This window comes from Crotalus tigris, unplaced genomic scaffold (assembly GCF_016545835.1).
Source record: "Crotalus tigris isolate CLP2741 ecotype Arizona unplaced genomic scaffold, ASM1654583v1 scf7180000021196.354758, whole genome shotgun sequence".
NCBI lineage: Eukaryota > Metazoa > Chordata > Lepidosauria > Squamata > Viperidae > Crotalus > Crotalus tigris.
The window spans coordinates 49,613-66,361 of NW_024098392.1; the positions used below are offsets into that span (position 1 = coordinate 49,613).

Sequence of the window (16,749 nt, forward strand, 5' to 3'; positions counted from 1 at the left end):
ATACCCCCCCCAAAAATCCAACTTTTTTTCCAAAACACATACGTAAATTTAATCTAAATTTACAACATAGCTTTCATTTTTGTTTTCTATTCTATCTAATCATCAAATGCATATTTCGTAATTTCATTTCCCCCCCTGTTTCACGCAGAAAGTCCAATCAGCATTAAAATGAATCTTTTCTCTAATCCAGGGGTGGGTCAACTCTAGCCCCTTTACGACCTGTAGACTTCAACTCCCAGAATTCCTGAGCCAGAATTTCCTGGCTGGCTCGGGAATTCTGGGAGTTGAAGTCCACAGGTCGTAAAGGGGCCACATTGCTCACCCTCATAAAACCAAAACTACCAATTTTCCCCATCTCTGCCAATTCCATTGATTCCACCATCTTTTTGTCATGGTTCCGACAGATGAAACTCTTCAAAAACTTCGAGGCATAGTTTACCTTAACAAATCTTTATTTTGAATAGCATTGCATCGGCACTAACATAATTGAAGCCAAAACCTAAATTCCCCTCCCCTGAGTGCATAGTATCCAAGCACAATTCCCTCCTCCAATTAGCCATCATAAATCACATTCCCCAATTAGTTTGAAGCATGGGCTTCCCCTCCCGTTCTCCAGCACACCAAATCCTTATCAGCTCTGGTTACAATAACCTTGTTACTCATGCTGGGTCTAGTGTTGTTATGTGTGCATTGAGATAATTTGGTAACTGATAGACGAGAATATCTATAGCTCAAGCTTAAATTGTGGATTGCTTGGTGCTTTGAAAGCTTAGTGGTTTTCTTCCAGATGTTTCATTACCAAACTAGGTAATATCATCAGCCCCACCCACTATTGGCACTGACGATGTTCCCTAGTTGGGTAATGAAATATTTGCAAGAAAACCACCAAGCTCAGAGAGCGCCAAAGACCCTCGTTTCAACCTGTGAGGTTTTATTTTTTCCAACGATTTGTCCATTGGCCCCAAAAGGAATATATCTCCATGGAAGATTTGCTTGTCTCTTGCGGCTTCGATGTTTTCAGATCTTTGTCGCCAGTGTCAAAGTTTGTGGTTTTTCGTGTCTCATACGAAAGAGAGATGCGTGTCTTCTGACACGTTGTACTTCAATTTATGCTCCTCAAACAGTATGCAGAGCGCCTCCAGGTATCTCTTATGGAGCTCATCAACTTCATCTTGGCTGGGATTGTGTTTCTTCTCCACCTGAATGGGTTTTCCCACTGGAGGGATCAAACAGGAGAAATAATAGTTTAATAATTTAATTTAATTTAATTTAATTTATCTATTCTATTCTATTATTATTCTATTCTATTGTATTATATTATTATTCTATTATTATTCTATTCTATTCCTTTATTTGACTTGATTTTATTTTATTCTATTCTATTCTACTCTATTCTTTATTTTATTTGACTTGACTTTATTTTATTTTATTACTTCATTTTATTATTTTATTTTATTTAAACTTGTGTGCCACCCATTTCACCAAAGGTGACTTTAGGCAATTTATAGACATTGTTTAAAATGCACTACACATAGTCCTTGACTTGCAACAGTTCGTTTAGTGACCATTCAAAGTTACAATGGCACTGAAAAAAGAGACTTAGACCAATTTTCACACGTATGACCGTTGCAGCCTCCACACGGTCACATGGTCCACGTTCAGAGGCTTGGCAACTGGCATGTACTTACAACAGTTGCAGCGTCCCGGGATGACACGTGATCCCTTTTTTTGCAACCTTTTGACACGCAGAGTCAAGGGGGAAGCCAGATCCACTTAACAACCGTGAGATTTAACTTAACAATTGCAGTGATCCACTTAAAGAGGGTGGTAAGAAATGTTGTAAAATGGGCTAACACTCACTGAACAAATGTCCCAGCGACAGAAATGTCGGGCCCAATTGTCATAAGTCGAGGACTTTCTGTAACGTTGCATTAGCATATCCGGTTGTGTTTCCTCTCTTGGAAGGCTAATAAGAGGAAACCTCAAACAATCCTCAAAGAAGGAAGAATGCATCCAGCAGATCCTTTGTTTTTTTTTTTTTTAAGTTTTATTGATTTTCTAGTTTTGCATTTAAATATTTAAAAAGCAACATGGCGGCTGAATTAATCGATAATTCAATAACACACAAATATCTTTAGTACACGTCTCAAACTATTACATTAAATATTTCCTCTCTTTTTCCCTTTGTGTTTACTGTCTCATATTTAAACTAATACAATTCTTATTATATCAAGTAAATAAAAATAACTTTCTTACATTTATCAATAATTTTTAGTTTATACCTATCCTAGTTATTTTAACATTCAATCTTTATAGACTATCAATGTCCTAATTAGTTTTTCCCAATTTTTAGTTTCCCATTAATATTTAAATTTAGCATTTAATGTTTATACTTTCCAAGTTTTAAATAACCACAGTTCCCTTTATCCCAATTCATCCCAAAAGCTAATGTTCAGGATACACGTCTTATCCATTTGAATATATTTTATTTCTCACCATCTTACATCAACTAATTAATAATACAGTATAACATTCTTATTTTCTATTAATTTCCAAATGTTTTAAATTTAGTAATCAAAATTTCTCTTATGTCAACATTAAATACTTCCTCTCTTTTTCTCTTGGTGTCTACTATCTCATATTTAAGCTAGTAATTTTTACTATAGCAGCTAAGTAAAAACATTTTTATTACATTTATCAACAGAGTTTTAGCTTACATATATCTTAATTACTTTTATATTCAACCTTTATAAGCAAACCAATGTTCAAATTTAAATTTTAATATTTATACTTCCAAATTTTAAATGACCAAAGCTTTATTTATCTCAGCTCATGACAAAATCTAGTATTCAAAGTACACATCTTGTCTATTTGAGTATGTTCTATTTTAATTCTCACTGATAAGTCAAAACCCCAATTTTCTTCAGCCTTATTCTAGCTTTCTTTCTTTGCCAACTCGCCTTCCTTGTTTTACTTCCCTCTCATTTCTGGATGCCACAGAAGAAACATGGACTTACCCACGGTAAAGATTGGCTTCCGGTATGGAAGAAACCCAAAGGTGTACTGGAAGATCCCTCTGGCATAGAAGAGAGGCAGGGAGAATCCCATGATCTTCTGCAAATGGTCTTGTGTCCACCTCACCCAGGATCCTTTGGGGTTTTTGATCTGATCATACAGTTCATTCTCTCCGAAAGAGAACACGGGGACGAGCGGTGTGCTAGGAACCGAGAGGAACCAGAAGGAGAGATGGAATCAATCAGGTTGAGGTAACCGAGGAAGGCTGGATGGCTGCAAATAATGGATTTGAGCACTCTTTCTCAAGCTTTGAATATTGAAGGGAAACATGGTAATACTTCATGTGATCAGTGGTGGGATTCAAATAGGTGAACAGCCAGTTCTCTGTGTGGATGCCGCTTCCGGAAGTCCATTTTGGGCCTGGGCAACAAAAAATTAGCGACCGGTTCTGCCGAAGTAGTGCAAACCAGGTGAATCCCACTACTGCATGTGATGTACATTGTACAAGAAGATCAGGACCCGCCAGAAACTGTTCCTACTTACCTGTTCTCTATGGCCAGCCGAACGAAGCCCTTGCGGTTCTCTAACACCAGGGTGTAAGCTCCGGGATGGGCGTGTAGGGCTTCCTTAGCCCCTCCCACAGATAGGATTACAATATTCCCACCTTCCTTTTTCCTCAAGACATAGGAAACAGATTCCTTGTCCGAGGGAATTAAACCTGGGTGAAGCAAAGCAGGAAAAAGAAGAACATTAAAGCCCCATACAACACACACACACACAAACACACACACACTAAATAGCCTTAACAGGGAATAACAGAGCTGGAAGGCACCTTGGAGGTCTTCTAGTCCAGCCCCCTGCTCAAGCGGGGGACCCTACTATTTCAGACAAATGACTGTCCAGTCTCTTCTTGAAAACCTCCAGTATTGGAGCACCCGCAACTTCTGGAGAGAAGACACACAATTTCCTCCTTCTTGTCCATTCAGGTCACCAATACAGAGAGTCATCAACTTACGACCTCAACTGAGCCCCATTTTTGCCACATTTGTTAAGCGAATCACTGCAGTTCTAAAGTGCTCCAATTTGGCTTCCCCCTTTGACTTGGCTTGGCTGCAAGAGGTTGCAAAAGGGGATCACATGACCCTGGGACACTGCAACCGTCGTAAATAAGAGTCAGTTTCCAAGTGTCCGAATTTTGATCACGTGACCCACGGAAATGCTGTGTAAAAAGCAGGTCTTAAGTCCCTTTTTTCAGTGCTGTTGTATCTTTGAACAGTCACTAAATGAATCATAAGGAGTCAAGGACAATCTGTAAATGGGATGAAATCCAATTTTCTCCAAGAAGACTTTTTCCCACCTTTCCGCCAGAGCAAAATCTGGCCAAATTCCCAAAGGATCTCCAGCATTCCCTAAAAGGGAAAAAGCTTTCAAGAAGCTCGGAGTCCTTGAAGTTCTAGTGGACGATCACCTAAAGGCCTGGATACAAAAACATATGAAGAACAGATGCAGGACTTGGGTATGGCCAGTCTAGGGCACAGGTCGGCAACCTGCGGCTCCAGAGCTGCATGTGGCTTTTTGAGCCTTCCCCTGCAGCTCCCAGCCTCCTCTGCCATTTATAGAGAGAGACAGAGACAGAGAGAGGCACTTACGCTTCCCCCCCCCATGTGTGTGTGTGTGTGTGTTGAAAAAAAAGAGCTTACTGGGCGGGGCTCCTGCCTTGGCTGCATCTCTGCAGGAAGCAGGAAGCAGGAAGCAGGAAGCAGGAAGGGCAGGAGAGAGCTAGCTAGCCCACCTATGCTGACTCAGGAATTCTGGGAGTTGAAGTCCATGAGTCATAAAAGAGCCAAGGTTGCCTACCCCTGAGCTTGTTGGAGAACAGCTTGAAGCCAGCTTGCCACGTGAGCAGAAGATTGGAGAGAGGGAGAGAGAGGGGGAGGGAGAGGGGGGAAGAGGACTAGCAGACCAAGGGCAGAAAGTGAGAGAGGGAGGGAGGGAGAGAGAGACAGAGACACACACAGAGAGAGACCCTTTGGACATCTAAAATGAAAATAACGCTGCATTATCTTCATTTTAGATATCAAAAGGGTTTTGCGTCTCCCAGTGTTTTGTTTTCGGTGGGAAACAGGTCCACGTGGCTCTTTGAGTGTTTTGGGTTGGTTACCCCTGGTCTAGAGGAAAGAAGGACTGGGGGGGGCATGATAGCAGCATTCCAGTATTTGAGGGGCTGCTACAAGGAGGAGAGGATCAATTTATTTTCCAAAGCACCAGAAGACAAGACAAAAAGCAACGGATGGAAACTAATCAAGGAGAGAAGCAACCTGGAATTAAGGAGAAACTTCCTGATAGTTAGAACAATCAACCAGTGGAACGAGTTGCCTCCAGAAATTGTAGGTGCTTCATCACTGGAGATTTTAAAGAATGGACAGTCATTTGTCTGAAATGGTATAGGGCAGGAGTAGGCAACCTTGGCTCTTTTATGACTTGTGGACTTCAAATCCCAACATGGCTGGCTGAGGAATTCTGGGAGTTGAAGTCCACGAGTCATAAAAGACCCAAGGTTACCTACCCCTGATATAGGGTCTCTTGCTTGAGCAGGGGGCTGGACTAGAAGACCTCCAAGGTCCCTTCCAGCTCTATTCTGATTGACTGATTGATTTTGCTCTTCCAAAAGTTTCCCAATGAATCAGAAATCCCTTCCAAGTCGGCTTACCTAAACTCATCACGTAATCCCGGAAAAAAGGGGCTCGAAACAACATACTCAACATCGTCGGGTGAGGCTTCAGGCCTGGGAAGTGTTTGGAAAAGCCGGTGGCTTCGGTGCAGAAATTAATGAAGCTACCAGCCGGCAAGATGCCGTGAGGATGACAGCCGAAGACATAGTTCTTGGATGGATCCAAATCGGCCGTCTTCACCAGCTGGAAGATCAAAGGCATTTAGCATACTTGTCCATTTCTTATTTATTTATTTTATTTATATCCAGGATTAATTACTCCCGCCCACTTTTACTGGTGTTATGATGACGATAAGGATTATGTTGCTTTGCATGTACACTGAGCGCTTCTGCACCGGAGACAATTTCCTTGTGTGTCTAATCACACTTGGCCAAATAAAAGATTCAGCTCAATCCAATCCAATCCAATCCAAGTCCAAGGTGGTGAACATATCCAACCCCACTTTCCTCCTTCTATTTTCCCCCCAACAGCACCCTGAGAGCGAAAGAGAGAGGGGGGGAGAGAGAGGGAGGGAGGCAGAAAGAGAGAGGGAGGGAGAGAGAGGGAGGGAGGGAAGGAGGTAGGGAGGAAGAGAGAGAGGGATGGAGAGAGAGAAGGAGGGAGGGAGAGAGAGGGAGAGGGATGGAGGGAAGGAGGAAGGAAGGGAAGGAGGGAGGAAGGGAGGGAGGGAGGGAGAGGGAGGGAAGGAGAGGGAGGGAGGGAGGGAGGGAGGGAGGGAAAGAGAGAGAGGCCCAAAGTCACCCAGAGAAAGAAATATTTTGGGGAATATTAAAAAGGCAGAATATTATACTTCCCCAAAGGAATAACGGAGAAAATCGTAGGCAGAAACAACTCCCCCCCCCGCCCCCAGTCTCTCTGCCCCAAGCAGAAACCAGCTCTGTAGAAATGCAGATTTGATAATCCTTTCAGAAAGATCGGAGCTAGGAAGCTTGGAGCTTATGGGATTAGAAAAAGACCCCTAGAACCAGCAACTCCTCACCCAAAAATCCAACACAGGACATAACTGTTCTGCTTTCTGCTTGGTTCAGCATTGAAGAGGCAGCGATAGAAACAAGTACTTCTTTATTGAAGTAAAAAAAAAACTGACAAGTGTTACTCCACCCCTATTTATATATTCAGCTCTGGGCGATGTCAGCCAATGAGAGTACAGCATTCTCCCGCTCAAATGCATAATAATCAGCCTTGTAGACAGCAAGTCTAGCTAGCAGGTCACGTGGTCTGCTAACCGTTCCTGCACAGATTCCAGCTACCTGCTTCATAAATTTAACTCAATACATTACACCCCTCCCCCCTGGTTCTTTGACACTACAAAGCATTGTTTGTGGTTCAAAGATCACACACATTCAAAAGGCACAATAGCAGGCTGGCCTGTTCCGGTAGACCCGAGCCTTTGTCCATTGCCCTGTGGCTGGCCTATTCCGGTAAGCTTGAGCCAGAGTCCTGCGGTGGTGGAGTAGAATCCACCGGATGGGCGTGAAAAGCCGATGGAGAGCAATGTCCCGTGGGCGCAATGCCTGAAGCAGGAGCAACGTGAAAAGCCCATTGAGAGCAATGTCCCATGGGTGCAATGCCTAAAGCAGGAGCAGCGTGAAAAGCCGATGGAGAACAATGTCCCGTGGGCGCAATGCCTGAAGCAGGAGCGGCGTGAAAAGCCCATTGAGAGCCATGTCCCGTGGGCGCAGTGCCTGAGTTAGGAGCAGCCTCGTTGGCAAAGCCCCTGTTCAGCGATCGCAATGTCCCGCTTTCACTGACAGACTCAGGTGCACAATCTTGGAATACTCAGGTGCCACACTTGGAATACTGCATCCAGTTTTGGTCACCACGATGTAAAAAAGATGTTGAGACTCTAGAAAGAGTACAGAGAAGAGCAATAAAGATGATTAGGGGACTGGAGGCTAAAACATATAAGGAACGGTTGCTGGAATTGGGTCTGTCTAGTTTAACGAAGAGAAGGACAAGGGGGGACATGATAGCAGTGTTCCAATATCTCAGGGGCTGCCATAAAGAAGAGGGAATTAAGCTATTTTCCAAAGCACCTGAAGGCAGGACAAGAAGCAACGGGTGGAAACTAATCAAGGAGAGAAGCAACCTAGAACTAAGGAGAAACTTCCTGACAGTGAGAACAATTAATCAGTGGAACAGCTTGCCTCCAGAAGCAGTAAATGCTCCAACACTGGAAGTTTTTAAGAAGAGACTGGACAGCCACTTGTCCGAAATGGTGTAGGGTTTCCTGCCCGAGCAGGGGGTTGGACTAGATGACCTCCAAGGTCCCTTCCAACTTTACTACTATTATTATTATTATTGCAATCGTGTTCCTCCTCCACCCCCTCCCCAGAGCAGAGTCAGGAGCGGAAAAGTGGCGTGGTAACCTCCAACGCAGCCGGTCAATGTGCCTCTGGAGCACACAACCATCTTCCAGGGCCACTTTGTATGAGAGCGGCCCTGACACCTTGCAAACCACAGCTACCACCCACATTCTCCCTAGTCCATAGTTGTGTGCCCAAACCAAGTGCCTCGGTGTCTTAGGCTGCGGCACTTGTGAAGCAACCCTGTCTGGATGTAGGCGATCCAGCTTTGTGATCAGACGGCGCCCCCCTCTTAATTCAGCTGGGCTCTTGCCAGTAGAAGTGAAGGGTGCTGTGCGTTGGCAGAGTAGGAAAGCCAGCCTGTGGTGCCATGGGTGATCCTCTTCAAGCATTCCTTGGTGGGTCTGACCATGCGTTCCGCTTGGCCGTTAGAGGCTGGGTGGAAGGGAGCTGAAGTGGCATGTCTAATCATATTTGCCCTTAAAAAGGACTGAAATTCTGCAGAAGTAAATTGAGCCCCATTGTCTGAGACTATGACATCTGGGAGCCCATGTGTTGCAAAGGTGCTGTGCAGAACCTGGATGGTCCTGGCAGTAGTCAGAGTGGACACTGGAACGACCTGTAGCAACTTGGAGTGACTGTCCACAACAATGAGGAAGAGTTGCCCCTGAAAGGGGTCAGCAAAATCAATATGGATCCTCGACTGAGGGGCTTGTGGGGTCTCCCATCTATGCACAGGAGCATGTGGCATTTCTGGCCTTGACTGCTGGCAAATGAGGCACCTGTGGACCTGGGCCTCAATTCTTTATCGAGCCCAAGCCACCAGAGGTAACTACGCACGAGCGCCTTCATCCGGACTATGCCTGGATGTCCTTCATGCAGAGAATCAAGGACTCTAGTCCTCAGTGAAGTCAGGATGACTACCCTGCTGCCCCATAAAATAAACCCTTAAAGGTGGATAACTCATGCTTCCTTTTCCAGAAACTCTGGAAGTTAGGGCCAGGACACGTTTCCGGCCATCCTGTGAGCACACAATTCAACACGCGGCTCAACGTGCTATCAGAAACTTTTTCTGCAGCAACATCGCCTGCATTAAGGGGAGACTCCGGCAAATCCTGGATAGCCAATTGAGATCAGGGCTGGTATCACCAACCAGTGCTTTTTTTATGGCAGGGGTCTTCTAACTTGGCCCTTTTATGACTTATGGACTTCAACTCCCAGAATTCCTCAGCCAGGAATGCTGGCTGAGGAATTCTGGGAGCTGAAGTCCACAAGTGATGAAGGGGTCATAGTTCCCCTATGCTGACCCAGCAATTCTGGGAGTTGAAGTCCACAAGTCATGAAGGGGCCATAATTCCCCCATGCTGACTGAGGAATTCTGGGAGTTAAAGTCCCCAAGTCATGAAGGGGCCATAATTCCCCCATGCTGACTGAGGAATTCTGGGAGTTGAAGTCCACCAGTCATGAAGGGGCCATAGTTCCCCCATGCTGGCTGAGGAATTCTGGGAGTTGAAGTCCACAAGTCATAAAAGGGCCCCTGATTTAAGGGTAGAGTTTCATCTATTTAGAGACCAATCTCTTGTGGCTTATTTATCTTATCTGTTGGGCACGGATTTAAGGACTCTGTTACTTTGTGTGGAAAAGATGATTTAATGCATCTTCTGCATCTATATACGACTAAAAACATCCTGCTTGTCTGTCTATGTAACCTGCAACTGGGGCGAAATGGGCTACTGTTTCTGAACCAAGATACTCCAAATAGGCTAAGTGACATAATGTGTCCAAAATCCAGGATGCATGACTCCCACAGAAGGGAAATTTGGCAAATTTTATATCAATGTCTTGACATAAAATTATCATCTGTCCAAAAGATTCTTTCCCCCCCCCCCCACAAGGCCATTTGACTGATTAGTTTTTCTTTGAAGATGTTTTGCTTCTCATCCAAGAAGCTTCTTCAGCTCTGTCGTCAAAGAAAAACAAGAAAGTCCACTTGCCTCATGAAAAAAAAACCATCTTTGGGATAACTATGACCTGGATGACTGAGAATCTCCATAGATACCGTATGCCCAGTTTGGTACAACAGTCAAACCGGGCAGGTACAGACTCGGTCAGATAGTTAGGACTGCAGGGAAAAAACATTGCAACCAGCCTACCTCCCATCAGAGGCCTGTATATTGTGGGGGTCAGAAGGAGGGCTGAGGAAATATCTACATGAAATTGTGATACACCACAGTTGAGCCCAAAATTTCCACTGCTAAGCAAGAATAAGAATAAGAATAAGAATAGAATAGAATAGAATAGAATAGAATAGAATAGAATAGAATAGAATAGAATAGAATAGAATATATGAGGATGGTGATGGGAATAGAATAGAATAGAATAGAATAGAATAGAATAGAATAGAATAGAATAGAATAGAATAGAATATATGAGGATGGTGATGGGAATAGAATAGAATAGAATAGAATAGAATAGAATAGAATAGAATAGAATAGAATATATGAGGATGGTGATGGGAATAGAATAGAATAGAATAGAATAGAATAGAATAGAATAGAATAGAATAGAATAGAATAGAATAGAATATATGAGGATGGTGATGGGAATAGAATAGAATAGAATAGAATAGAATAGAATAGAATAGAATAGAATAGAATAATAGAGCTGGAAGGGACCTTGGAGGTCATCTAGTCCAACCCCCTGCTCAGGCAGGAAACCCTATACCCTTTCAGACAAATGGCTGTCCAGTCTTTTCTTAAAACTTCCAGTGTTGGAACAGAACAGAACGGAGCAGAATTGAATAGAATGCAGAATAATGGGAAAGAATGAAATGGCATGGCATGGCATGGGAGCGAAGGGAAGGGAAGAGGAGATGGAGGAGGAGAAGGAGAAGGAGAAGGGGAAGAGAAAAGAAGAGAAGAGAAGAGAATTCTTTATCGGCCAAGTGTGATGGGAAACACAAGGAATTTGTCTCTGCTGCATCATCTCTCAGTGCACATGTAAGCAACAAGCGATAAATCATGATCGTAATCCTAAAATACAATCATCATTTATCCGTTAAATGACAGTAATTCAGTGAGTTTTACCCCATTTTGTGACCTTTCTTGCCACAGAGATTAGGTGAATCCCTGCAGCTGTTAATTTAGTAACGTGGTTGTTAAGTGAATCTGGCTTCCCCATGGACGTTGCTTGTCAGAAGGTTGCAAAAGGAAACGCTGCAACCGTCCTAAGTACATGCCAGTTGCCAAGCATCTGAATTTCAATCTGATCAGCTCAGGGATGCTGCAGCCTTTGTGAAAAGCACTCATCAGTCACTTTTTTCAGGCCCGTTGTAACCTCAAACAGTCACTAACTGAATGGTTGTAAGTCAAGGACTGCTTGTATAAATCTCCCGTCATCTCCTTGACAGCCTCTTTCTCCACCCATTATGCAGCTGGAGGCTCTGCTGCCTCTTATCCTCTCGTTCCCTAAGCAGCATCTCTTCGTCCCCGTCTCCCAAGGTCTTCCTCCCATGCCATTATACTCCTTCCCTCTAGGGGGACACGTACCGAGATCGGGAAATAATCTTTCGCGTATCGCCAGACGACCGAATTCTGCACCCGGTGGGAGCTCCGCCCACCTTTGCTCGGGGTGTCCCAGTCGAACGCCCACCAGACAGCATAGAGGGCGCTCATTAGCCAGAAGCGTGTGAAGAGGAGGAGGATGAAGAGGGCAATGGAGCACTGAGCTGGAGGAGGAAAAAGGAGGATTGTTAGGGGTCTTTCATGTTAACACGTTCGGTTCCCTAATCGGGAATAACAGAGCTGGAAGGGACCTTGGAGGTCTTCTAGTCCAGCCCCCTGCTTGAACAGGGGAACCAGTGGTGGGATTCTATCTCTCTCCAGTCTACAACACAGTCCTTTCAGCAGTTCCAAGAAGGCTCCCCACTCATTTGCACCACTCAGGTGACCCTGAGGACACAGATAAACCTCCAAGTGGCCTCAACGACTCTCTAAAAAAGGATGCAAATGACCAGTTTTTCTTCAAGGTGTATAAATCCTTCCATTCCCCACCATCCAGTCAGAGCTGAAGAAGCTTCTTGGAGGAGAAGTGAAACGTCTTCACAGGAAAAACAAGAAAGTCCAGCTGCCTCTTGAAAAAGCACCTTTGGGACAGTGATGACCTGGAGGACGGAGAAAATCCCTCCACAACAGATAGCAGAGATTTGGGGACAAGAAGTGCCCACTTGATCTACGCTTCCAAACTGATCCCTGTTCATTTTCCGATGGAAAAATATTTCAGTGCTCTATTTCAAAATAAAAGCAGCATGGTAACCTATCAAAATTCTCCACGGTGTTCCTGGAAGAGAAATTTGTACACTTTATTTTTTTATTTTTTTTTTATTTTCATTTTTAAAATTTATAAGCCGCCCCACTCCCGGAGGACTCTGGGCGGCTAACAATAAAAACACCATTAAACATAACAAAACAAACAGTACAATAACAGTCATCCAGGGGTCAGGTTTTATAAACCCCAGACCTGCCGGAAAAGCCAGGTCTTAAGCAGCTTATGGAAAACCAACAGGGTGGAAGCAGTCCTAATCTCCGGGGGGGGGGAGCTGGTTCCAAGACGTGGGCGCCATCACAGAGAAGGCCCTTCTCCGCGGCCCTGCCAAATGGCACTGCTTGGCCGATGGGACCTGAAGGAGGCCCAGCCTGTGGGATCTAACCGGACGAAGGGAACTATGAGGTAGTAGGCGGTCTCGCAAATAGCCTGGCCCTGAGCAATATAGAGCTTTAAAGGTAATAACCAACACCTTGAATTGGACGCGGAGACCAATAGGCAACCAGTGCAGCTCACGGAGGATAGGTGTAACGTGGGTGTATCGAGGAGCACCCACTATCACTCGCGCGGCTGCATTCTGGACCAACTGTAGTCTCCGAATACTTTTCAAGGGTAGCCCCATGTAGAGCGCGTTGCAGTAGTCCAGACATGAGGTGACAAGGGCATGACTTTCCCAAGGACAGGATTTCCCCTTAGCTGTGTGTCAAGAATGAAACTTTGGCAGCTACAGGCCTCTTCGTTCCAACTTGCCATTAGAGTAAGGGGGAGGGAGGAGGTGTTGCTTTAGGATTGTTTAAGATGAAGTTGAAGTCCACAAGTCAGGAAGGGGCCATAGTTCCCCCATGTTGGCTGAGGAGTTCTGGGAGTTAGTCCACGAGGCATGAAGGGATCATAGTTCCCCAAGCTGGCTCAGGAATTGTGGGAGTTGAAGTCCCCGAGTCATAAAAAGGCCATAGTTCCCCCATGTTGGCTGAGGAGTTCTGGGAGTTGAAGTCTGCAAGTCATGAAGGGGCAAATTTCCAGAGAAAAGTCATTCCGCTGATTAATTGTTCTCACTGTCAGGAAATTTCTCCTTAGTTCCAAATTGCTTCTCTCCTTGATTGTTTCATCCAGGATATGTTATAAAGGTAGTCCTTGGCTTACGAACCCAATTGAACTCAAAATTCCTGTCGTTAAGTGAGAGTGCTATGAAGTGAATTTTGCCCTGTTTTATTCCTTTCTTGCCACAAATGAACTACTGCAGTTAAGTTAGTAACATGGTTGTTAAGTGAATCCAGCTTCCCAAATTGACTTTGCTTGTCAGAAGATCGCAAAAGGGGATCACGTGACACCCCCCCCCCGGAGGCTGCGACCGTCATAAATATGAACCAGTTGCCAAGTGTCTGAATTTTGATCAGCTGACCGTGGGAGTGCTGCGACGCTTATCAGCTTGAAAAAACAGTCATGACACTTTTTTCCAGTGCCCTTGTGACGTTGGTCGCTAAATGAATTGTTGTAAGTCGAGGCCAACAAAAAAGAAAGGCAAATCCCTGCCTGAAGGAGCTTGCAAAACAGATCCCTGTCCATCTCAGAGTCTTATTTCTGCAAAATGTACCCCTCGGTTTTGATGCGCAATGCAGCCACCGGTGGAGATTTTTCTGGCAACCCTTTAAAACAGGGGTCCCCAACCCCCAATCCATGGACCGGTACCAGGCCATGGCATGCGACCAACAGGTCCGCACAAACAAGCAAAGCCCCATCCGCGGGATACAAGCAGCACACAAAACCATACAACCTTTCCATGGAAAAACCTCTCTCCATGGAACCGGTCCCTGGTGCCCAAAAGGTTGGGGACCTCTGCCTTAAAAGACAGCCCTCTCCCTTCCTCCCCCCCCCCAGTGACCTCCATATCCTTCAAAACGTCCCCTTAATTAGGAATAACCATCTTTTTTTTTTACCCATGCAAAAAAAACAGAAGAACCATTGAAGCACGGAAGCCGTCTGAAGCCGTCTCTCCCACGGGATGTGGAGAGGAGCGAATTCAATCTTCATCCTAGCAGCCGAGCCCGTTCCACCCTCTTCGGACTGAAGATGCTGGCCGAACGTTGTGGTGCTGGTTGTGGGAGAAAGGGGCAAAGTCTGTGGCCTCTGCCGGCCCAGGAGGAACACGGTGCTGGGTGGAATTACAGTAATTAATGTGGAAATCTGGAGGAAACTCAGCCCCTTTTGGCACTCTAGACCCGTTCAGTGTGTAGGGCTGGGTCATAAATTCTTGCTTCTCTGTTACGTCTCAGCCACCTCACCCAAAAGCAGCAGAAATGTTCAAGAGAAGTTGGAAGGGACCCATCTTCCTTCTGGTGCACCTTCTCCTTTTGGGAAAGACGCCAATGGAGCATTGGAAAGCACGCTGCACCCCTCTGCGTGGGTTTATGAGATTGTTTTTTAACCCAGCTTTATTAGTTTATAAGTAATACAAAGTGGCAACATGTGTAATATTCCTTCTTCCTTTCCCCCCCCCAGATAACAACGACCCTGTGAGGTGGGATAAGCTGGGAGACAGAAGGACTAGCTCAAAGTCTCCCAATTGGCTTTCATATCTCCTAAGGCAGGACTAGAACTCACCTTCTGGTGACTGGACAAAGTCACCCAGCAGGCTTCCATGCCTAAGGCAGGACTAAAACTCTGTGTCCCAATTTCTAGACCAGCCCCTTAACCACTAGACCAGACTCTTATGCCCTGCTGGGATGCGTCACCCATTTAAGGAGCCATTCCTGGGTTAGAGTCTTTTGCAGAGTCGGCTCTCCCGTTTTTCCAATGCTTCTTCCCGCCATATGGTCAGAATCCTTAAATAATTTAAAATATTTGAATGCTGGTTTGAGAGCCTGCCTTATTAGGGGGACGGCAGAAACGCTGAAGCCGATATTTTTCCATCCGGTGTGTCTTTCTGCCACGAGGGAATGTTCCAGGTTTCCTGGTTTCCCAATCCGAAGACGTCCAGCGGTGATGGGTGAAAGGCCATTCCGTGCACTCTGTAGAGAGAATTGTGTAAGGAGAGGTAGGGCTTTTACACACCCAGACACCACTTAGTCTTTACTAAAAAAAGAAGCAACCCACGCACATGAAACCTTTGCCACATTTATTTCCTTCCTTACCTTGCAGAAGGATGTTCTCTGCCCGATGGAGAACCAGATTAGAAAAATTAACGTCCTTGACTTACAACAGTTCATTTACTGACCTTCCAAAGTTACAACAGCACTGAAGCGACTTACAACCGTTTTTCACACATGACAATAGTTGCATCATCCCGGTGGTCACCGCATCTACATGGAGCGAAGTGTGTAGTGGGGTGCCCCAGGGCTCTGTTGTGGGCCCAGTGCTGTTCAACATCTTCATCAATGATCTGGAAAAGGGGATAGATGGACAACACCAAGCTGGCAGGAATAGCCAATACTCCAGAAGACAGGCTGATACAGGAGGATCTGGACAGACTTGAACAGTGGGCACTATCTAACAAAATGAAATTCAGTGGTGAAAAAAGTAAAGGGTCTACATTTAGACAAGAAAAACCAAATGTGCAGATATAGTATAGGGAGTAACTTGCTCAACAGTAGCAACTGTGAGAGGGATCTCAGAGTCCCAGTGGACAATCCCTTAAATAGGAGCCAGCCATGTGCTGCAGCTGCCAAAAAGGCCAACACAGTGCTAGGCTGCATTAACAGAGGGATAGAATCAAGATCACGTAAAGTATTAATACCACTTTACAAGGCCTTATTAAGGCCACACTTGGAATACTGCATCCAGTTTTGGTCACCACGATGTAAAAAAGATGTTCAGACTCTAGAAAGAGTGCAGAGAAGAGCAACAAAGATGATTAGAGGACTGGAGGCTAAAACATATAAGGAACGGTTGCTGGAATTTGGGATATCCAGTTTAATTAAGAGAAGGATGAGGGGGGACATGATAGCAGTGTTCCAGTATCTCAGGGGCTGCCCCAAAGAAGAGGGAGTCAAGCTATTCTCCAAAGCGCCTGAAGGCAGGAGAAGAAGCAACGGATGGAAACTAATCAAGGGAAGAAGCAACCTGGAATTAAGAAGGAATTTTCTTGACAGTTAGAACAATTAATCAATGGAGCAACATGCCTACAGAAGCGGTGAATGCTCCAACACTGGAGGTTTTTAAGAAGAGACTGGACAGCCATTTGTCTGAAATAGTATAGGGTTTCCTTCCTGAGCAGGGAATTGGACTAAATAACCTCCAAGGTATCTTCACACTTTATATTATTATTATTATTGTTGTTGTTGTTGTTGTTGTTGTTGTTGTTGTTGTTATATCATTGTCCAATCTCTTCTTAAATTCTTCTCCCTGTCAGGAAGTTTCTCCTTAGTTCTAGGTTG

The 16,749-nt window shown here is 44.9% G+C and overlaps 1 protein-coding gene across 1 annotated transcript; it reads right to left on the minus strand.

Annotated features, from left to right (window-relative positions):
* Window positions 1-1,061: 1,061 nt before the first annotated feature.
* Window positions 1,062-14,417, minus strand: LOC120320171 (2-acylglycerol O-acyltransferase 2-A-like). The gene is made up of 6 exons (XM_039369688.1): window positions 14,314-14,417; window positions 11,602-11,780; window positions 5,726-5,930; window positions 3,559-3,733; window positions 3,018-3,217; window positions 1,062-1,216 (listed from the first exon to the last, which is right to left on the minus strand). Exons 1-6 carry the CDS (start codon window positions 14,405-14,407, stop codon window positions 1,062-1,064), a joined length of 1,008 nt encoding a protein of 335 aa, XP_039225622.1. The 5' UTR covers window positions 14,408-14,417.
* Between the last annotated feature and the right edge of the window lie 2,332 nt (window positions 14,418-16,749).

What these genes read in the sequence shown, in the direction of transcription:
- LOC120320171 (XM_039369688.1), bottom strand. Translation starts at nt 14,407, where the DNA reads ATGAAGATTGAATTCGCTCCTCTCCACATCCCGTGGGAGAGACGGCTT. An exon ending in GGATTACGTGATGAGTTTAG is followed by an intron (nt 3,734 to 5,725) that starts GTAAGCCGACTT and finishes TGCTTCACCCAG; the next exon opens with GTTTAATTCCCTCGGACAAG. An exon ending in GAAGCCAATCTTTACCGTGG is followed by an intron (nt 1,217 to 3,017) that starts GTAAGTCCATGT and finishes TGATCCCTCCAG; the next exon opens with TGGGAAAACCCATTCAGGTG.